Raw genomic sequence first — 23,713 nt, 5'->3', positions numbered from 1 at the left:
TTCTTCTACGGGAGAAAATGAGTCACTAAATTGAATCCAACATAGGATCTACAATTCTGTTGCCATTTCTCACCCAAAGGAAATGAGTGTAGTTCAATCACCTGTTCCTTAGCATGTTTCTGTTGCTCTCTTCTTTTGCGTTCTTCTTCATCTACTTTGCTGATAACAATATATCGCTCTTTCTAAAAGACATAAAGGAGATATACAATTTTCTGGAAGCTACCTGACCCTCCTCACCCTCTGAAATTCAGGTTCTGCCACCATTAGAAGTTATAATTTTTATCAGTGCACAGTCTTTCAGGGGCTAAACACATTCAAAGTATCTTGAAATGCCACCAAAAGTTGAGTTGTTGCTTTACAAACTAGAATTCGTTCCCCTGTTTCCACGACATTTTCCTATGATTTATTAATTCACCCCAACAGAGTCAATTATAAATATCAAGAGACTGTGTCAGTAAGACACTTCATAATGGACACTAAGATGTTGCATTTGAACACGGATTTCAAAGTAGTTGGTTTTGAAATAAAAATTCTATGTAACCCATATAAATTTGAATCATATTATATACCTAAAACTAATACTGATAAGTCAACCATACCTCAATTTTTAAAATTTCTATATCATTTCTCATTAACATAAAAGAAAAATCCTGGATTTTCCAGTAACCTGTCAGATAACTAGCATCTTCTTTCTCACACTGCATTCTGGATCAATCAAACACCACAAAATCTCCTGTGTCAAAGTCTGAGACTTATCTTCTAGCAAGATTTAATTTATGTAATCTCTTATTTAATTAGATATCTCACTTAAGAACAAGAACTGAATTCTAAAATTCTATAGTTCTGTCAAAGGAACCCACCATCAGCCCACCACTACCCATTTCGGTTCTATCACTGCTCTCCGGGAATACATGATGACAGACTGCTGATGCCCCAGATTCTAAAACCCAATTTTAGTGGCCCATGTAACAAGAAGAAATTACTACATGAGTACCATGCATATCAGCTTTCTGTGATGATGAGAACGTGTACTAACATTTGCATGCTCTCAAGTTTACAAAGTTCAGTTCCATCGACTACTTTGCTGTGAGACAGTGGAGCTCATCATTACCACACTCACGCAAGGATTTACAAGTGAGGAAACCGAGGCTGGCAGCGGGGAAATGACTTGTCCAATGTCACCCAGCTCATACATATGGGAGCCAACTCTGACTTTCAACTTCTTGATCTGATTGCACTTTGTACTTGAATATTGTGGCACTGGTTCAATGCATTTAATGTTGGCCCTGGATAAGCCTTGGGGTTACCTTTTCGGTTTCTAAAGTCTCAACATGAATGCCTTTGGGATACCTAAAGAAAAGAAAGAAAACATGATTATCAGTAGACGAGCTAATGACAGCTAAGACCCTAAAGGACTTTTAAAACAACTTTATAGCTATAATTTCATTACATCAGTTTTATTAAGTATGCAATAAATATTACTACAAGGAAGACTGCAGAGTAAGCCTATTCCATAATATTTCAGTTTCCAAATGTTTCCCTATCTCTGCTCTTAGAATACAGCAATGTATCTGATTTCAAATTAAGTTTTTAGGACTTAGGCAGTTTCTGAAATGTCAGGCATCATATAATACAGTCAACACATTACCCCACAGTCAAATCTTGCTTCTAAATGTCACAATGCTTACTTCCTAAGTGAAAAATTTTGAAGGTCTCTTTGGATGGTCTGGGGCACACACAGGGGAGGTTTGAGATGAGTAACTCTGTGGTAAGCTGCACAGTAGTTGGCATCTGCCAAGGAGAGGAATCTGGAATCCATGGGGAGTATGTTGCAAGGATAACATGAGAGGAAAGGAGCCTGATCAAATAATAATGGCCCTTTTCCTAGTCTGGTCAAACTAAATTCCCAGTGTACATGCCACTGGCAGATTCTAACGAAAGAACAAAAACCCAAAACAAAGTCAAGTGCAAACATCCATCTGTCCAATCCTGACATTCAACTGCTAAGAGATTCACTTGAAAATATAATTAAACTAATGGAAATACCTCCAGAAAAAAACACATACAAAATTTTGGATATTATTTCAGGAGATTCACAGGCATCCTGAAACCCACCCATGATCTAATCCCTGCTTTAGAAAAAGCATTTGCCTTTCATTTAATCTAATTTATTTCAATATTTCTTATAAACAGCAAAAGTATGAAATTAAAAATTCTGTGTACGATGCTACTGAAGTATAGTAAAGAAGGCAGCCTAATATAATTAAATATTTTAAGCTGCATAAATTAAAAAGTTAACTTAAATGACAAGAATCTAAATAAAAATTATCCTGTTTCAAAAAAGAAAAACAAAGAGCATTCACCTGAGTATTTCCCAGGTCTTAAAGCCAAATCTTTATCATATACCTTCAAAGAACAAAAACAATACTACAATTTAGGATTCGCCAAGTTGATCATTAAAAGAAAACTGTAAAGCCTTTACAGCAGCTACTAAGAAGCAAGAGCAGATAAATTAAGCGGGTATTTAACTTAAGAAATTGGGGAAAACAGTAATAAAATGAAGCACTGCCCAAGAACATGGTATGGTCAAGTCACCAAAACCAGCAGAACATCAAAAATGAAATAAAGGCTAAAAAACTGCGTTTAATTTTTTAATTCTGGGTCCCTCACAGAACCCTCATGTATAATATAAACACTTACTTCCAGCTCAAAGTCTGATAAATCAGTTTTCTTTGGAACCTACGAAAACAAGTGAAAAGGTATTAATTTGCAATCACTGAAGGAAATTTCAAACTGACCAAGCACTGATTGGGAAAGACCATATCAGTTTTAAAAGAGGCTTCATTAGAAGTGACAGTTAATATGCAAAAAAGAACAGAGAGGATGCTTGAGGTGGGAGGATTCCTCACCACTTTTCTTCATCAAAATGCTCTTTACTGGGACTTCCCCGGTGGTCCACTTTCCAATGGAGAGGACTCGGGTTTGATCCCTAGTCAGGGAAGTAAGATCCTATATGCCAAGGGGCAATTCAGCCCATACACCACGACTAGAGAGATGCACTCAAGCTACAACCAGAGAAGCCCGTGTGCCACAACTATGTCACCACACAGCCTAATTAATGAATTGAACATAAAAGTGAAAGTTGCTCAGTCATGTCCAACTCTTTGCAACCCCATGGAACAGTCCATGGAATTCTCCAGGCCAGAATACTGAAGTAGCCATTCTCTTCTCCAAGAGAATTAATGAATTGAAAATGCTCTTTATCACTGCTATTATTATACTGCCTTTATAGAAGAGGCAGAAGTCCTTATCCAACCAAAATATTACCTCCTGTGGTTGTATGAAGAGAATTTTAAGTAGACAGATGCATTAACACTTCTGTGAAGCTAGTCACAAAGTAAAAGGAAGGAAAGCAGGCTGTTTCAGTTACTGACTCTTTGAAACACCGATGCTTTTTACTGCAGAGAGAAATGAAAAGGACAGAAATAGCCTAACAATGGACTCTGCTCTTCCGAAGCCTTTCTGTATGAAGCACACATCAAGGCTACAATAGTTACGCCACCCTTGAGCATGACTTAAAGCAAAGGTACACAACAGTTTTCTTCCCTCCAGGACAGGACAAAGCACTCAGTCTCAATATACCATGGTCCCCACTGCATTAATGCTAAAGTTAGTGCTGAAATCCTGGGAACATACCTATAATAAAAAGACTATTTATGAATGTTTTTAAGACACCAAGGAGAGCACATGCCAGAAATCATCTACCTTTCCCGAAAAAGAACAAGTAAAAATATTCAAGGCAACTGACCCAGTACATGGCTCTAAATCCAAATTCTTGTTTTCTTCACTTTGTAATAAATCCTCTATTTTCTCTCTGAAGAATTAGAATAAAAACATGACCATCAGCATCATTAAGGAATGAAGTCGTCAATCAACAGAACCATCATACTCAAAAGTTAGTATGACAATGTAAATTTACCAAATCATAACTTTTTAGTTCAGTAAGGCTTAAAATACTTTACTTTGGCAGATTCTTTTTTGTCATTTTTTTTTTTTTTCTTTTAACATCTTCTTCCTCCCTCTGGTATTTTTTTTTTCTGTTTATTTATTTATTTTACTTTACCATATTGTATTGGTTTTGCCATACACTGACTTGAATCTGCCGTGGGTATACATGTGTTCCCCAGCCTGAATTTGTCATTGTTATTAATGAGTTAGTGACAACTTCTCAAGAATTCATCAATACAAGTGATTTACATTTTTACTTTCCTAGTAAAGTAATATTGTTCAGTCACCAAGTCTATTGTTCAGTCACCAAGTCATGTCCAACTCTTCTCAACAACATGGACTGCAGCACTCCAGGCCTCCCTCTCCCTCACCATCTCTGAGTTTGCCCAAGTTCATGTCCATTGAATCAGTAATGCCATTCCACCATCTCATCCTCTGTCACCCTCTTCTCCTTCTGCCTTCAATCTTTCCCAACATCAGGGTCTTTTCCAATGAGTCAGTAGCTATACTGATAACTAAACTGAGCAAAACCAGATGCTCCTCCCGTGGCACATGTGCTTGTCAGAAACTTCACCACAACAGAAAAACAAACATGGATATGTTGCAATATCTGGATGGGCCTCTGCTTTCGGGGGAACAGTGGCTGTCAGGCCTGTGGCCCACACAAGAGGTGTGCCCACTTGCCAAGGCAGTCTCTGGCCTGGTGACACATTGCAATTCTGCGCACAGTACACAGAGCTCAATTTACAACTGACAGTAGATGGTTGGATGGCATCACCAACTCAATGGACATGAGTTAGAGCTAACTTCGGGAGACAGTGAAGGACAGAAAAGCCTGGCATGCTGCAGTCCATGGGGTCACAAAGAGACAGACACAACTTAGCGATTGAACAACAACATGTAACACAAACTCAGGTATGCCACAATTAAATCCTGCCCTCACATCCCACTTCTGTGTGTAGCACAAGCCTGAGATACAGGCATCAATCCTGCCCCAAGACACACGTCTAATCGCACGTCTGGTTTCAGTTTAGGAACTTACACCACTTGGTCAATAAACTTCTTCTGATCGTCAGGAATTGTCACGGGACACTTTGAAGTGTTGGGAGATGTGTAGGACAGAGCACCTGCACCGTTGGACTGCGAACGTTTCTCATCATACTGCTCTCTTAACTGTCTTTCTTCTTCCTGGTTTAAGTATGGAATTCCTGAACAGAATTTTTAAAAGCGTGCATTAGCAGAGGTCACTGTTTATCATAAAAAATTTTGTAACAAACCACAGAGACTAAAAGACTCGGGAAAGACCATATTTGACTACAGCTCAAAAAAAAAAAAATCCAATGGAAAAAGCAAGTGATTTTGAAACGTGTATGTCTACTTCCTTCATTCCATGTACTCGTTCATTCATTCATCTCTCAACAGGCTGTGACTTGGCATGCACACTGTGCCAGGCACTGTACCAGGCACCACTGAGCTAATGATGAACAAGGGGGATGCATCCTGCTTGCTAGTGAAGGGAACACCTTAGGACAACCAGAGAAGGCCACCGGGCAGGAGGACCCAAAAGGTGAGCATGGATCAGACATGCAAGAGCCGGGGGAAGAGTATTTCAGGCAGGGAGCAGGCATAAATGCCTGAAGGACAGAAACGCTTGGACTGTTCCACAAACAGTTCCAGAAGAAGGAAGCTGTAAGCAGGAGAACGGAGTAACGTCAGGCTGGACAGGATGGGGCAAGATTACACGGGCCCTTAGAGGCCACGGTAAGAATTTACTTACTCTAGGAACAACAGGATACCATTGGAAAGTTTTAAGCACAATAATCACATTATCTGCTCCACATCTTCATGTGCTTTTTAAAAAATATTTATTTATTTATTTTTGGCTGCACTGGGTCTTCACTGCTGCACACAGGCTCTCCCCAGTTGTGGATAGCAGGGGCTACTCTCTAGCTGCAGCGGGCACAGGCTCTAGAGCTCACTCAGGTTCAGTAGTTGTGAGGTGCCTGCTAGCTGCCCTACTGCATACGGAATCTCCCTGGACCAGGGATCAAACCCATGTGCATTGCAAGACGGATTCTTAACCACTAGACCACCATGGAAGCCCTGCTCCATGTTTTTAAAAGACCATCTGGACTCCTATGAGAATTGAAGTAGGGAGGTCAGCCAGAAAGAACTGTCCACTGTGGTTGTCCAGGCAGGAGATAACCGCTTAGATCAGAGATCAGTACACCTTTCCTTAAAGGGACAAACAATAGACATTTTAGGCTTATGGGCCACATGGAGATCTCTGTGGCATGAGATCTCAAAATCTTTCTAACATGCAAACAGCCATGCACAGCGGGTAAATAAATGGACATGGTTGTCCCAATAAAGCCAAAAGCTACCTCCTGGATATATTAGATCATCTAGGGATGTACATATAAGTGAAGAGCTACAAATAAAAGCCTAAAGCTCAGGAGAAAGGTGTTGAGATACAAATTTAGGTGTCATCAGGATGAAGGGGAGCATTACAAGTCATGGGACAGTTAACGAACTGTGGAACAAATGATGAAGTTAGAAAAATCATCATTTGTCAGCAACAATAATTGTCTCAAGCAAGACTCATCAGATCAGATCAGTCGCTCAGTTGTGTCCAAATCTTTGCAACCCCATGAATCGCAGCACGCCAGGCTTCCCTGTCCATCACCAACTCCTGGAGTTCACTGAGACTCACGTCCATCAAGTCAGTGATGCCATCCAGCCATCTCATCCTCTGTCGTCCCCTTCTCTCCTACCCCAATCCCTCCCAGCATCAGAGTCTTTTCCAAAGAGTGAACTCTTCGCATGAGGTGGCCAAAGTACTGGAGTTTCAGCTTTAGCATCATTCCTTCCAAAGAAATCCCAGGGCTGATCTCCTTCAGAATGGACTGGTTGGATCTCCTTGCAGTCCAAGGGACTCTCAAGAGTCTTCTCTAACACCACAGTTCAAAAGCATCAATTCTTCAGCGCTCAGCCTTCTTCACAGTCCAACTCTCACATCCATACATGACCACAGGAAAAACCATAGCCTTGACTAGACAAACCTTTGTTGGCAAAGTAATGTCTCTGGTTTTGAATATGCTATCTACGTTGGTCATAACTTTCCTTCCAAGGAGTAAATGTCTTTTAATTTCATGGCTGCAGTCACCATCTGTAGTGATTTTGGAGCCCAGAAAAATAAAGTCTGACACTGTTTCCACTGTTTCCCCATCTATTTCCCATGAAGTGGTGGGACCGGATGCCATGATCTTCGTTTTCTGAATGTTGAGCTTTAAGCCAACTTCTTCACTCTCCACTTTCACTTTCATCAAGAGGCTTTTGAGTTCCTCTTCACTTTCTGCCATAAGGGTGGTGTCATCTGCATATCTGAGGTTATTGATATTTCTCCCGGCAATCTGGATTCCAGCTTGTGTTTCTCCCAGCCCAGCGTTTCTCATGATGTACTCTGCATACAAGTTAAATAAACAGGGTGACAATATACAGCCTTGACATACTCCTTTTCCTATTTGGAACCAGTCTGTTGTTCCATGTCCAGTTCTAACTGTTGCTTCCTGACCTGCATACACATTTCTCAAGAGGCAGATCAGGTGGTCTGGTATTCCCATCTCTTTCAGAATTTTCCACAGGTTATTGTGATCCACACAGTCAAAGGCTTTGGCATAGTCCATAAAGCAGAAATAGATGCTTTTCTGGAACTCTCTTGCCTTTTCCATGATCCAGCGGATGTTGGCAATTTGATCTCTGGTTCCTCTGCCTTTTCTAAAACCAGCTTAAACATCAGGAAGTTCACAGTTCACATATTGTTGAAGCCTGGCTTGGAGAATTTTGAGCATGACTTTACTAGCGTGTGAGATGAGTGCAATTGTGCGGTAGTTTGAGCATTCTTTGGCATTGCCTTTCTTTGGGACTGGAATGAACACTGACCTTTTCCAGTCCTGTGGCCACGGCTGAGTTTTCCAAATCTGCTGGCATATTGAGTGCAGCACTTTCACAGCATCATCTTTCAGGATTTGGAATAGCTCAACTGGAATTCCATCACCTCCACTAGCTTTGTTCGTAGTGATGCTTCCTAAGGCCCACTTGACTTCACATTCCAGGATGTCTGGCTCTAGGTCAGTGATCACACCATCGTGATTATCTGGGTCATGAAGATCTTTTTTGTACAGTTCTTCTGTGTATTCTTGCCATCTCTTCTTAATATCTTCTGCTTCTGTTAGGTCCATACCATTTCTGTCCTTTATCGAGCCCATCTTTGCATGAAATGTTCCTTTGGTATCTCTGATTTTCTTGAAGAGATCCCTAGTCTTTCCCATTCTGTTGTTTTCCTCTATTTCTTTGCATTGATCACTGAAGAAGGCTTTCTAATCTCTTCTTGCTATTCTTTGGAACTCTGCATTCAGATGCTTATATCTTTCATTTTCTCCTTTGCTTTTCGCTTCTCGTCTTTTCACAGCTATTTGTAAGGCCTCCCCAGACAGCCATTTTGCTTTTTTGCATTTCTTTTCTATGGGAATGGTCTTGATCCCTGTCTCCTGTACAATGTCACGAACCTCATTCCATAGCTCATCAGGCACTCTATCTATCAGATCTAAGCCCTTAAATCTATTTCTCACTTACACTGTATAATCATAAGGGATTTGATTTAGGTCATACCTAAATGGTCTAGTGGTTTCCCTACCTTCTTCAATTTAAGTCTGAATTTGGCAATAAGGAGTTCATGGTCTGAGCCACAGTCAGCTCCTGGTCTTGTTTTTGCTGACTGTATAAAGCTTCTCCATCTTTGGCTGCAAAGAATATAATCAATCTGATTTCAGTGTTGACCATCTGGTGATGTCCATGTATAGAGTCTTCTCTTGTGTTGTTGGAAGAGGGTGTTTGTTATGACTAGCGCATTTTCTTGGCAAAACTCTATTAGTCTTTGCCCTGCTTCATTCCGTATTCCAAGGCCAAATTTGCCTGTTACTCCTAATTGAAGAAGTCTGATCAACATTACAAACACCAAAAGCTGCACAACAATATGCATGTACTTAATACCAGCCAACTGTATACTTAGAAATGGTTAACAGATGATGTACGTGTGTTTTGCTAAAAATAAAAAGAAAAGCTATAATCTCAGTAACTCGGCTCACTGGTGCCACATTCTCCTGATATGATGTACTGAGCAGCACACATCTGCAGTATCTCTGCCCAAGACGAATGGATGCCTGTAGACTTGGCTGAGGAAACATCAAAAAAGTCCCAATTGAGGGGCATGCCACAAACTAGCCTCCGCTACAAAATATTGTCAAGGTACTGAAATCAAAGACAGACTGAGAAATTGTTCTGGATTGTAAAAGAGCAGAGAGATATGACAGCTTAAGTGCAGCATGTGAGCCCAGACTGAATCTGGATGGGGAGTAGTTGTTTTTCTCTTTTAATCTAAGTAGCAAAACTTATATACATTAGGTTTGTAAATGTGGTAACAGTACTGGAGCAACATCCATTTTCTAATTTGGATTACTGTACTGTGTAAAAGAAGGTACTTGTTTTTAGGAAAATGCACACTGAAGTAGTTAAGAATAAAGAAACGTCATGTCTGGAACTTACTCGAAAATGGTTTGGGGGGGGGAATTATACACACACATGTAATGAGAGAAAGGACGACAAGGCAAACAGTATAATGCCAACATTCAGGAAACTGGAGGGCAGGTACCAGGAACTCTCCGAGGTATTTTGTCAACATTTATAAAGCCGGAGATTATTTCAAAATAAGAATTTAGTAATAAAAAGTAAATGAAACCACGGAATGTATGAGACTAACATTGAAGCCAGGTGAGACGAAAAACAGTCACTCAGAATGCGGAGGAGTCCAGAGGGAGGCAGGAGGAAAAGCACAGAACGAAGAGTCTGAAAGCCAGGGGAGAGCGTCAGGGGAGGAGGGCGCAATCGGCCCGGTCAAATTCCACCACAGGCTGAGTGAGGACAAAAAAGGATCCACAAGGTGTGAGATCCTGGCATATGACCCAACCTCAAGTCCGAGGAGGGCTGAGGACAGCAGACCGGCTCTGGCGGGTGAAGAGAAAACCAGAGGGGAAGAGGCGGGAACAGCGAGAGCAAACACCTCATTCAAGATGCCTTCCTCCGAGTGGGAGCATCACAGGCCAGAAGGGACGCTGGGGATGTGGAGTCAAGTGAGGGGGATGGGTTTGCTTTGCTTAGAGTTATTCTGAGATAGAGATATTCCCACAGGCATGATTCATCTTCACATGCCACCTATTCCTTTGGTGGTCGGGTGAAATCTACAGGCCCTTCCTCAAAATGATGTTTTCCAACGCATAAAATAAAATACACAAGATTATAAAGAAAAGTAATTATATTGAAATAGTTACCAAGAACTTTTTTTTATATCTATGATATAGTAATATAAGATACCAGCTTCCTGGTCAACATATGAAATTAAGAAGACCTAACGGCAGGGACTTTCCCACTGGTCCTAAGGCTCTGTGCTCCCAATGTAGGGGGCCCGGGTTCAACCCTCAGTCAGGGAACTAGATCTGGCATGCCATAACTGAGTTCACATGCTGCAACAAAGATCGAAGATTCCAAGTGCTGCACTAAGATGTGGTGCAGCCAAATAAGTAAATTAAATACATAAATTTTTTTTAAAGACCTAACGGCAGGTGAAATAACTATGATAACTTCAAAGTACTGATGAAGGCAAACAATATTCAAGATATTGACCAAAACGAAAATGCCATTTGAAGATACCTAGGATTTCACTTGAGGACAAACTTCCTGCTACTGCTAATGCAGCTGGGTTGCCTACATTCCTAACAGAAGAAATGAACAAATTCAGTTAAAGGTTAGACAAAATATAGATGTCAACTCCTCACTGCCTTCCCCAGATTCACAGACTCCAGAACTCTATCTATGGCAGGAAAGCGGCCCATGGACTAGATTAAGGAGCTCTGCACTAAAAGAATGTTTACAAAGGTTGATGGTATGATCAGCAGAGAAGGGAAAACATCCAGCAGACAGAAGGGCAAACTTGAAGAGCCAGTGCCTGACACAGAGGGAGGGACTAGCCTTCTAAGGAATACCTGTGAAAAGGCCGGGCCCAGGCTCGGCGGGGAGATCTGTGGGTCTGGTGGTAAGAACACAAACTGGCTCTTGCCTGCTGGCTTCTATTTTCATTGAGGCATGACCAGCAGCTGAGAGGGAGGCCCAGAGAGAGATGGTAAAAATACTGATATTGTAGAAAGTCGGAAAGGGAATTTCTAAGTCAGAAAAGTAGGATTTCTGAGCATGATGGAGTCCTTACTTGATGCTTGTGCTCATAAATTTAAAGTGACAAATGAGCTCAGGTATGTCCCATTTTACTACAATACGCAGATGCTCAGGAAGAAAGAAAGTGAACGATCAGAACCAACTAAGGCTGGAACTTAGCTGCTGCTGCTGCTGCTGCTGCTAAGTCGCTTCAGTCGTGTCCGACTCTGTGCGACCCCATAGACGGCAGCCCACCAGGCTCCCCCGTCCCTAGGACTTAGCTAGATGAGTTCAATATGCGGAGAGGAGCAAGGGGAAGAAGAAAGGATAATAATGGACCAGGTGGACAAGGAGAGAAGCCTAGACCAGAGAGTAGAAGGTAACTGACAGTGAGAAAGCAACGGAGATCAACCAACCGCTGAAATGAGGCAGCCAAGTGGATGTGAAGGACGAGAGGAGGCGCTGTCAAGGAGAAATGATGGAGGCGGGCACAGTGCCTGCTGATAAGACCCATGATGCCACTAAAGGAGTGGACAGCTAAGGGGAGGCAGAAGCGAGGACTGCTGACCTCCCGGGAGCAGATGCGACAGAGCTTTTGCAGGTGCTCTGTGTGGATGCTGGAGTCATCTGAAAGGAGGAGAGAGATAGGAATAGAGAGCAAGATGAGCCAAAGTCTAGGCTTCTGGTGAAGGCCATGCCCAGGACGTCAGCAGAAGGGGGACGGCAGAGCTGGTTACACAGCCCTGGTAAGAGCCATGGCTCCTGAGAAGAACTCAGATGGACTGAAGGTGGCGGGCCTACTGCCCGGCTGCACAAACAGAGCTGAAACCATCTGTGCTTGGGAGAATGGTAACCGCAGTCACCTGGTTCCACTTCAGACAAGGAAGTCAGAGGTACTTCCAAGGAGACTGCCAGAAGGAAAGGTTCTGGCATGCGCAAACCCTAGAGTGGAAAGATTTAATAAGGAAGAGAAGTGAAGGTCTGGGTCAGATTTAAAGCACAGGGATAAGAGCCTCAGTAATAACAGATGGCCTGGGAGCCCTGATGCAGTTGTGACTAAAATACTCCAAGGTCTGAGTACAAAACTAGAAAATGAAGCATCCTCCTATTTAGCTGTTTCTCTCCTATGAAAATAAAATCCTCAGGCTGGAAAACACATTCAAAGGAATCTGGTTAAAGTAGTTCCTTCAAAACATTTCTGCGATAAGACTTCCCAGATGGTCCAGTGGTTAAGACTCCATGCTTCCAATGTAGGGGGCACAAGTTCGATCCCTGGTCAGGGAACTAAGATCCCACATGCCACACAGTGCACCAAAAAAAAAAAATTGCACACATTCCATCATAGTGCTCTAATTACATGTGGAATTTGTATTTTATAGTGGCTTTCAGAGTCAAGCATGAGCCACAGGAAATAAAATTACTTTGTTATACCCAAATTGTGTTATCCAGCAGGTTTACCCACTACGTTAAGCAGTTTGGATTCAAAATTTTTTTAGCATTTCCAAAAATCAAAATCATCAGTAGATATGAAGACGCAGCACCACTGAAGCAATTAACAAACAACATGACATGGTCCTAAAGACCCTACAAGGAGATCATGCTTAGGGAGAGAGATTGTAGTTGAAGCCTATGTTCTAGAACCTTTGCTGAGAAATATCTCCTTCCCTACCTCACTCAGTAACACATCCACCATGGGAAAGAACATAGTTTACAAGAAAAATTAAGTGAAAAGTAGTTACTGACCTTAGAGCAGCAGGCACTTAATACTGCTGGGACCAAGACAGGCTTAGAGGCTTTCCCAGGCACTTTCCAGAAAATAAATGAATGGAGGAAAAAAAGCCACTCTGACGTGCTTGAACGTCCAGGGTTCATTAATTAAATATTTAACAATCACCTCTCTGAGGGATCGTGCCCTGTGCTGGGGATAAGGACTAGGACTTGGTCTCCCCACCCCGCCAGGTTGCTGGTCAGCGCATCACACCAGCAAGTTAGCCGTCAGAAATGAATTTTTTCCTCCAAAGACCATCACAGTGTTACTGAAACATGGCTGTTTTTGAAAATGCGACACTGCAGCACTTGTCTCAGTGAAAGATAACAGGGACACATACCCCACAGGGAGTCTGCCAGGCGACTGAGTCATACCAGTAACAGCACAAGCTCCACTCAATGAATCTGGGGCTCAAGAGGCCTCATTAGAGCTAAATGAGGCAGCAGCTCCTCTCCTGTGCCATTCATGCTTGACCAGGCCTTCAATAGTGGGGCACAATAAAAACTTTAACGGCTGCATAGGCTGGAATGGAAATCCGAGACTCTGTCTCAGACAGTACGCACAGAAAGATAATTCTCAAACGAATCCAGATTTACAAGCTCTGAAGAGAGGTCACATGTAATCTTACCGTTGCGAAAAACTTTATTAAAATCAAATCCTTGGCTTGCTAGAAAGTCAATGCTTGAGCTCTGAAACAAGAGTAAATAGAACATGCATTTCAGTGATGTTCATGGCAGGTATGTGAACAGAAGCAGAGAAAGAACTCTGGGGAGTAAATGAAGGCAACCAGGCAAGGGGGCAGCATGCCACGGGTCAGAGGACAAGGGGTTTCTACGCCACGGCTGCTGAACTGTCCATTCATTCACTTCAACTATCTGGGCTTCTCCCCTATAGTTTATAAGAGAAATATCCTTTGTTACCCAACATTTATTATCTCACCCCAGGTTCAAGTTTAAGGGAACAAATGCGCAAATTATAAGGTATCAATATTCACTTCAACTTAGATTCTGGAAGCCCAAAATCTTAATTGGATGTTCTTTACATTCAACATCATAATACAGAAAAATTCCCAGTAAAGAGACTTATTAAACACCTATTTCAAAGTCAAAATACAAAAGTAAAGGTAGCAAAAATATCAAGTAACAATACACAAGAATGGGAAAATTTTCACAAAATCCTTACTCAACTGACTGAAGAGTGGAAAACATCACTGAGCTTCTCTAATTTTATTCTTGTTTTAAGTCAGAACAGCCTTGTCTTACTCAATGAAACTATGAGCCATGCTGTAAAGGGCCACCCAAGACGCAAGGGTCATGGTGGAGAGTTCTTCACTGGAGAAGGGAATGGCAAACCACTCCAATTTCTTGCCTTGAGAACCCCATGAACAGTATGAAAAGGGAAAAAGATATATGACACTGAAAAATGAAATTCCCAGGTTGGTAGGTGTCCAATATGCTACTGAAGAGGAGTAGAGAAGTAACTCCAGAAAGAATGAAGAGACTGAGACAAAGAGAAAACAATGCCCAGCTGCGGATGTGACTGGTGATGGAAGTAAAGTCTGATGCTGTAAAGAGCAATACTGCATAGGAATCTGGACTGTTAGGTCCATGAATTAAGGTAAATTAGAAGTGATCAAACAGGAAACGGCAAGAGTAAACTAAAGAGCCTCCTGATGAAAGTGAATGAGGAAAGTGAAAAAGCTGGTTTAAAACTCAACATTCAAAAAATGAAGATCATGGCATGATCTTTTAGCCTCCAAAATCACTGCAGATGGTGACTGCAGCCATGAAATTAAAAGACACTTGCTCCTTGGAAGAAAAGCTATGATTAATCTAGACAGCAAATTAAATGGCAGAGACATTATTTTGCCAACAAAGGTCCACCTAGTCAAAGCTATGGTTTTTCCGGTAATCAGGTATGGATGTAAGAGTTGGACTATAAAGAAAGCTGAGTGCCAAAGAATTGATGCTTTTGAACTATGGTGCTGGAGAAGACTCTTGAGAGTCCCTTGGACAGCAAGTCCAAGGGAGATCCAACCAGTCCATCTGAAAGGAAATCAGTCCTGAATATTCATTGGAAGGACTGATGCTGAAGCTGAAACTCCAATGCTTTGGCTACCTGATAACAAAGAATTGACTCATTAGAAAAGACCCTGATGCTGGGAAAGACTGAAGGCAGGAAGAGAAGGAGACAACAGAGGATGAGATGGTTGGATGGCATCACGACTCGATGGACGTGAGTTTGAGCAAGCTCCGTGATTTGGTGATGGACAGGGAAGCCTGGCGTGCTGCAGTCGATGGGGTCTCAAAGAGTCGGACATAACTGAGCAACTGAAGTAACTAAATTCAGAACAGTTAAATCTGACCCCTTATAGAGCGGCCCTTCCTGAGCCGTACTTGATGTTACACCATCAGTCTAGACTGAGGATGCTCTCCTAGTTCCAGTAAGCTCATTACCGTATTCACTTTAGAGATGCTGCTGAAGACAACGTCTTCTACATTAATGACTTCTTTATGATAACAGAGGGCTTCCCTGATGGGTTAGATGATAAAGAATCTGCCTGCAATTAAGGAGACCTGGGTTCAATCCCTGGGTCGGGAAGATCCCCTGGAAGAAGGCACAGCAACCCACTCCAGTATTCTTGCCCGGAGAATTCCATGGACAGAGGAGTCTGGCGGGCTTCAGTTCATGGGGTCACAAAGAATCAGACATGACTGAGCAACTACTATGATGATACAGAAAGGGAAATGTCTTGGGGTCTCTAATCTGAGGAAAGCTGAACTGGTCCTGAGTCCTGGTCCGTTTTGATCCTTTGGGCCGCAGAACTGATGGTGTGTTTCCCCCTTGTCTTGCCTGGTAGGAAGCTCAGAGACAAGCTTCTGAGGTAAGCCAAAAGTAAGACTTTCTTTGGCATGAATTCTGTGTTCTAATCATAACACAGTAATCACACCCTCATTTTTCTTTTCTTCCAATTTTTCACTTACTTATTTTTAATCTTAGGTTAAAAGGTTTTATATATTGTATATACTTTTATGTACTTTATGTATCTTTATTACCTGACACAAGTTCTTTTAAAATATGAGCAACTTAATCAAATATACATAGGTATGTGCACGCGCGCACACACACACATAGATACAGGCATATCATTTTCTATCTTTTCTAGGTTTTCTAGGTTTTCTGTGGTGTGAAGTAAGCAACCATTTCCCCTATATCTTCCCTTTTCATCCTGTTCTGAAATAAGACCAAGTGCCTTCTGACTTAGGCCACAAGCCCCTCTACCTTCCATGCCTCAGTATTCTTATAACTCTGCTCCCCTAATACCCATCACCAACAGAGACACCAAAAGATGGGTTATGGAAAGGCATTTTTACCCCTCCTGTCACTAGACTCCAAAATATCCTAACTTTCTTCTTTAAAAATCAGAGTCAGAGATCACATATCCCCTTTTTGAAGCTATTTATTTTCTACTCAAACAATACTCTTTAGACTGCACCAAAAAATCTACTCTGTGCTACTGAACTTCAAGCCTTTTAAAATGGTAAATTTTAGGTTATAGATTTTTTTTTACCATAATAAAGAAAAAACACTTCAAACCAACAAACTTTATTTGTAATATACTAAACACTATCTTTGGTTTGTCCTAAATGTACCATTTTCAAGAATCAAAAGATAAGCATAGATATTAGGGGAGACAATTTGAGGCATCTATCAAAATTTTAAATCTGAAAGTTCTATGACTCATTAATTCCCCTCCTGGGAAAGCCATCCAATAAAAACATTCCTGGAGTTTAACCTGAAACTTAGTCTGTGACAACCTAGAGAGGTGGGATGGGGTGGGGGAGGAAGGGGAGGGAGGTTCAAGAGGGAGGGGATATATGTACACTATGGCTAATCCATGTTATTGTATGGCAGAAACCAATACAACACTGTAAAGCAACTATCGTCCGATTAAAAATAAATTTTAAAAATAGCTTAAAAAACATATGTTGATTCAGCCAAAAAAAAAAAATTCCTATATACAACCAAGACACATGCACATGGACACTGACTATAGCACTGTTTAAAATAGGGAGCCACTGGAAAACTTTCCAATTCCAATTAGATCGATTATAATACATCTGTATTATGAAATATGAAGACACTGTGTTAAATAGAAAATGCAAGTTATATAAAATATGAATGTTATGACTCTGCGTATATTAAAGGAAAAACCTAAAATTGTGTTTGTGTGTGTGTGTGTGTATATACATATGTAGACACAGCAGTATACATATATATGGCACAAAAGGAGTGAAACAGGGAAAGAAGTGGCATGGGGGAAGAGAGGCTATTTAAAAAAAAGAAACATTTTTTACTCTATAGACAGCTGCAGTGTCTTGACTTTTCATGACCATGTATATATTTTCCTCCATGAACTCAACTACAGATGTTCAGCCAGAAAAAAGAACAGAAGAAAAAGGAAGTGAAGACAACGCAGATGCCTTGCAATTCACCTGGATGGGCACGTGCTCCGGGAGTGTGCATGGCTCACAGGGGGTCCATTCCTCCACATCCTGCCTAGTGTGCATGGATCATTGTGTGTACAGATACTTAGTTTTCAGGTAGCATAGTAAGTTGTTTTGCCCCCCAATTCTCCCTGCTTTAAGGATAATAAAAGCTTTTCGAGATCGATTTTTAACCAGACACAATCTTCACCCTACTCGTTGACTCTAGAAGCTAAGTTCCTTTTAAGATGCGACTCTGCTGTAGGCATAGAATTTTAAACAAGACAAAATCCACCTTAGATGGAGGACAAGAAAAAAAATTCAGAGATACTATCATTTACCTTATCCATACAATTGCCAAGTTTACTTACTATTTCTCAACCTCTTCTCTGCCTTTGTTTTTCCAGAATAGAGAACTGCACCATTTGAGCCCATTAATCTCTGGCCTGTCTTCAAGTCTATGATTTTTTTTTTTTTTTAAGGAGTGGCGGGCTATTAGAACTGTATGAAGTGTTCCAGGTGTAGTCACAGGATGGTTTTGTATGATGGGTAGGGTTCTCCTGATCTGTCTCCAGTTGATTTCCTAGAGTAACTGTGTTTGTGTTGGTCTTTTAGAACATACTGTCATCCCTAAGATGTCTCACTGCCACTGTGTGCATTTGATTAATCCCTGGCTAAAACCATGGAATCCACTTTAAGGAACTGTCTTTTGCTGCTACCACTGGAAAACTACATCCATACAAATGTCCAAACTGAACCTATCTTTCTCAGAGAAAATCTACAAATACTGTTTAATGAAGTATTCTATATGCAGGTGACTGGTAAATAGTTGTTAAATGAGGATGAGATTGGTTGGATGGCATCACCAACTCAATGGACATGAGTTTCAGTAAACTCCAGGAGTTGGTGATGGATAGGGAGGCCTCGAGTGCTGCAGTCCATGGGGTCACAAAGAGTTGGACATGACTGAGAGACTGAACTGAACTTATTACAAGGTAAAGAAATATCAACAATAGTTTATCTGCTAATTTAAGAAAAATGCTGGTTTCAAGACTAAAATTACCTTCTCTCCAGCTCCAGACATACAATGAATGCTGTTTCATTTGTTTACATCCTCATTACAGAGAGAATCTGACATGACTCAGTCACTCAGAAGCCTACCCTCCAGGCTTTCTTAACTGCGTTACTACTTAGATGCAGGAAAGGGGACAGATGGGAAGACTCAAAGGAACTAATGTTACTGGGGAGAGAAGCTCAGGCATAAGATTCTAAGGAAGAGAAGACCAAAACTCAGGCTTCATCACATATCCATATGGTAGACACTAATTGACATTCTCCTTATCAGTGGAGATCAATGATCTCCTTATCCATTAATCAGATTATTAAGAGAGAAAAAAGGGGAAGCTGACATTCACTGAATGTCCACCAGATCAGCTACAACTCTGAACTGGCTGTTCTAAAAGGGACCCTCCCTGTATCCTTCCCTTGGCTCATAAAGTCAGCCCTCTCCTCCTCAGTAGGTAACAGTGGTCTTTTTCTACCCTCTCTTTCCTAACTGGTAAGCTTGGGAAAAGAAACTGAGCACATATAACTTAGCCCCTTCTGGGTTCCCTGGTGGCTTGGACAGTAAAGAATCTGCCTGCAATGCAGGAGACCTGGGATCAATCGCTGGGTCGGGAAGATCCCCTGGACGAGGGCACGGCAACCCACTCCAGTACTCTTGTCTGAAGAATCCCATGGACTGAGAACCCTGGGGGCTGCGTTCATGGGGTCGCAAAGAGTCAGACACGACTGAGTGACTATACTTTCACTTCTAGGCTTGCTCTTTTCAAAGAGGATACATACATACTCCGCTCCTCCAGAAAATAAAGGTCTACCCTTGGAGAGGCATGCAGTGAGAATGGGGTGGGAAAAAACCTGCAAGTCCTAATCTGTAGGTTCAGTTCAGGGGTAAGACAAAAAAATCCCCCAAAGAGCCACAGTACAAAGTCATGGTCTCAAATTCAGCTTTACTTATAATAAAGTTCATGTTCCCTCTGCCTGTCTCTCACATCTTATTCCTTAACTCACTCTCAGGTCAAAGAAAAGATGGGAGTATGATTTATTTATAACCCTAAAACTGAAGGTCAGTGAGGTAAACTGATTTGCCTAACGTGCAAAGTTGGTTATAGAACCAAATTTTAAAGAGAATTCTGATTCCATGTTTCCACACGGCTTCATCAGGGACTCATAACAGAAAAAAAAAAAAAAAAACCTCAATTATACTACTAACCTGACAAACAAATTTGACATCTGGTGAGGATCTATTGAAGGGTTTCGGGAAAACATAGAAGTTAAAAGACTTTGTTATATACCTAGAGAAAATAAGATAAAAGGAGATTTAGGGTGTTACATTATGCCATGACACAAGAATTCCCACCACTTGTTAAAACAACCTACTTTGAATCTGTGTAGTCATACTTAAAAGTGCAAAGGCCAAACTGAAACAGCAAAAAGTCCATGGAATGCTGGAAAAGGGAAATAAAATATCTGTCAAAACAGTGCTGTATAGTCGACATTGAGCAACAGTATTTGCAATCAGGTAGGTTTTCTGATTACTTGACTTTGGCAGAATACTTCTGATCCAAACAGATTACAGATTATCTATCAGAAGCATTATTAATTTATATACATTTCTTAATATTTTCCCAACTAAGTATTTATGCATCATCCAGAGCATCATAGTAAACCTATTTCCAAATGATTAAAATAACCACATCATATTTCCTATAAATCAAATTAACAATGAAAATACTAAACCTTCCCCAAAATGTTTTCCAGCAAACAATTATTTTTGCTGTTGTTTTAAACACCACTAAATATAATTTCATAGCTGGGGTTGAGAAGTTAATAAACAAGTTTGATGATTTTATTCCTCTATAATTTAACATATGCAAGACCAACATGGGGAAAAAAAATAAGATTTTCTAGCACACCCACTTACCTTTTTAAGCTTCTGATACCTTTCTTCTGGAGTGTCAAAACCATTTGTTAATGCGGTGACTGAAGGTCCATCGCTGATTCCTAGATTTTAAGAAAAAAAGTTTTAACCTATTAGTAAATGCTATTGGAAAAATGTCAGTCAACTATTCAATGGCTCTATAATTTCATATTTTTATGAATTAAAACTAATTGGAAGTGCTCTTTACTTCACTTTTTCAAAATTAGCACGAATTTCGCAGGCTAACAAGCCAAACCCTATAATAAAGAATTCAGAAATACAAATGTTTCAATTTGAGAATGGATAGTTTCAGTATCTAAAACAGATTTCAAATAAAGAAAACCCTACAAATATCTCACCAAAAAATTATTAGAACTAATAAATGAATTCAGAAGTTGCAGTATACAAAGTTAATATTCAGAAATCCATTGTAAATTTCTATACACTAATAACAAACTATCAAAAAGAGAAATTATAAAAACCATCCCATTGACAACTGCATCAAAAAGAATAAGATACCTAGGAATATATTTAACCAAGCTGAAAGACCTGTCCTCTGAGAACTATAAGACACTGGTGAAAGAAACTGAAGAAAACATGAATAAACAGAAATGCTCATGAACAGGAAGAATACTGTTAAAATGCCCATATTACCCAAAACAATCTATAGATTCAATGCAATCTCTATGGAAGGAATGATACTAAAGCTGAAACTCCAGTACTTTGGCCACCTCATGCGAAGAGTTGACTCACTGGAAAAGACTCTGATGCTGGGAGGGACTGGTGGCAGGAGAAGGGGACGACAGAGGATGAGATGGCTGGATGGCATCACTGACTCGATGGACATGAGTCTGGGTGAACTCCGGGAGTTGGTGATGGACAGGGAGGCCTGGCATGCTGCGATTCATGGGGTCGCAAAGAGTCAGACATGACTGAGTGTCTCAACTGAACTGAACTGAACTGATGGCATTTTTCACAGAACTAAACAAATAATTCTAAAATTTGTATAGAACCACAAAAGACCCCGAACAATCACAGCAATCTTGAGATACCAACTTACATCTGTCAGCATGGCTATTCTCAAAAACACAAGAAATAACAAGTGCTGGCGAGGATGTGGAGAAAAGGAAACTGTCATGTTCTGTTGGTGGGAATGTCAATTGCTGCAGACACTATAGAAAACGGTATAAAGCTTCCTCAAAATATTAAAAATAGAACGAACATATGATCCAGCAATTCCACTTCTGGATATTTATCAGAAGAAAACAAAAATTATTTTTTCTTCAATAATTCTAACTGAAAAAGATATATGCATCCCTAAGTCACTACAGCATTATTTACAATAGCAAAGACAGAAGCAACTTAAGTGTCCAAGGATAAATGAATGGATAAAGATCCTATATATATGTAAAGAAGATGCTATATATGTGTGTGTGTGTACACACATATATATGCATACATGGGGCTTCCCTGATGGCTCAGATGGTGAAGAATCTGCCTGCAATGTGGGAGACCAGGGGTTGAGAAGATCCCCTGGAGAAGGGAATGGCTACCCACTCCAGTATTCTTGCTTGGAGGATTCCACAGATAGAGGAACCTGAGGGGCTACAGTCCATGGGATTGCAAAGAATTGGTGTAAAGAAATATTACTCAACCACAAAAAAGAAAGAAAAAAAACCTTGTAATATGGATGGACCTAGAAGGTACCATGCTACTACTACTACTAAGTCACTTCAGTCGTGTCCAACTCTGTGCGACCCCATAGACGGCAGCCCACCAGGCTCCCCCGTCCCTGGGATCCTCCAAGCAAGAACACTGGAGTAGGCCGCCATTTCCTTCTCCAATGCGTGAAAGTGGAAAGTGAAAGTGAAGTCGCTCAGTTGTGTCCAACTCTTCGGGAACCCACGGACTGCAGCCTACCAGGCTCCTCTGTCCATGGGATTTTCCAGCCAAGAGTACTAGAGTGGGGTGCCATAGCTTCTCTGCTAAGTGAGTGAAATAAGTCAGACAAAGAAAGCAAATACTGATGATTTCACTTACTGATGAAATCTTAAAAAAAAAAAAGAAAGAAACAAAGATACTTATTGATACAGAGTAAACTGATGGTTGCCAGAGTAGGGGGGGGGAGTGGGGGGGGCCAAATAGGTGAAGGGGTTTAAGAGGTACAAACTTTCACTTATAAAATAAGTAAGTCACAGCACAGAGAATATAGCCAATAATGTATCTGACAAGAACTTTGTATGATAACAGATGGTAACTAGACTTAGCAAGGTAACCAATCCATAATGTATAAAAATATCAAATCACTATGTTCTACACTTGAAACTGATACAATTGGTTGAATATAATTCAGTAATTATAATTATATACAATTATATATATAACTGCTGCTGCTGCTAAGTCGCTTCAGTCGTGGCCGACTCTGTGTGACCCCATAGACTACAGCTCACCAGGCTCCCCTGTCCCTGGGATTCTCCAGGCAAGAACACTGGAGTGGGATGCCATTTCCTTCTCCAATGCATGAAAGTGAAAAGTGAAAGGGAAGTCGCTCAGTCGTGTCCGACTTTTAGCAACCCCATGGACTGCAGCCTACCAGGCTCCTCCATCCATGGGATTTTCCAGGCAAGAGTACACATGGGGTGCCATCGCCTTCTCCAATATATATAACTATATAATTAAGCAATTATAATCCAGTAATGGATTATGCCCAGTAAAAAAGATTATGCCCAACATGGATTCCTTTAGAAAGAGCTGAAGTCTTTGAAACATGTACAATTTGTAGCAAAAATGGCTATCTTTACCAAAAATTGGATACCTTTGATCCAAAAAAAAAAAAAAAAAGAACCTTGCAATTATAACCCTTAGTTATACCAATCTAAGTACTAGATACATGTGGGCAGGCAATGAACACTTTCATTAATGCCTAAAGGAATACCCTCATTTATCTGCAGAAGTCCAACCCTCAAGTCGGTCACAAAGCACAAATATTGCATGAGTCCTCTTAGAGGAAATGTCTAAACTAGTCAAATTCATAGAGATGGAAACAATGATTGCTAGAGGCAGAGGGGAGGAAGGAGCTGGGAATTACTGTTCAACGCGTAGAATTTCAGTTCTGGAAAATGAAAAAGTTCTGTGGAGATGGACGGTGGGGATGGTGGCATTCCAGTGTGAATGTCCTACATGTCACTTAACTTTTAAAACCACTTA

At 40.9% G+C, this 23,713-nt stretch overlaps 1 protein-coding gene across 5 annotated transcripts in view; it reads right to left on the bottom strand.

Annotated features, from left to right (window-relative positions):
* The window catches only part of PARN (poly(A)-specific ribonuclease), a 184,352-nt gene that overhangs the window by 159,650 nt on the left and 989 nt on the right, over positions 1 to 23,713 (bottom strand). For 3 of the 5 annotated variants that reach the window (XM_044936077.2, XM_006049765.4, XM_025275252.3), the window contains exons 3-11: positions 20,510 to 20,589; positions 19,966 to 20,033; positions 19,799 to 19,880; positions 13,668 to 13,728; positions 5,051 to 5,216; positions 3,809 to 3,874; positions 2,701 to 2,739; positions 1,308 to 1,350; positions 102 to 182 (exon numbers count right to left, since the gene is read on the bottom strand). In XM_044936077.2, the coding sequence (XP_044792012.2) occupies positions 102 to 182; positions 1,308 to 1,350; positions 2,701 to 2,739; positions 3,809 to 3,874; positions 5,051 to 5,216; positions 13,668 to 13,728; positions 19,799 to 19,880; positions 19,966 to 20,033; positions 20,510 to 20,589 (686 nt within the window). The remainder of the gene's footprint in view (positions 1 to 101; positions 183 to 1,307; positions 1,351 to 2,700; positions 2,740 to 3,808; positions 3,875 to 5,050; positions 5,217 to 13,667; positions 13,729 to 19,798; positions 19,881 to 19,965; positions 20,034 to 20,509; positions 20,590 to 23,713) is intronic. The other 2 variants (XM_006049766.4, XM_025275253.3) reach the window with 1 other exon arrangement.

The sequence above is a fragment of the Bubalus bubalis genome, chromosome 24 (assembly GCF_019923935.1).
Source record: "Bubalus bubalis isolate 160015118507 breed Murrah chromosome 24, NDDB_SH_1, whole genome shotgun sequence".
NCBI lineage: Eukaryota > Metazoa > Chordata > Mammalia > Artiodactyla > Bovidae > Bubalus > Bubalus bubalis.
This window is presented reverse-complemented; position numbering and strand designations above follow the sequence as displayed.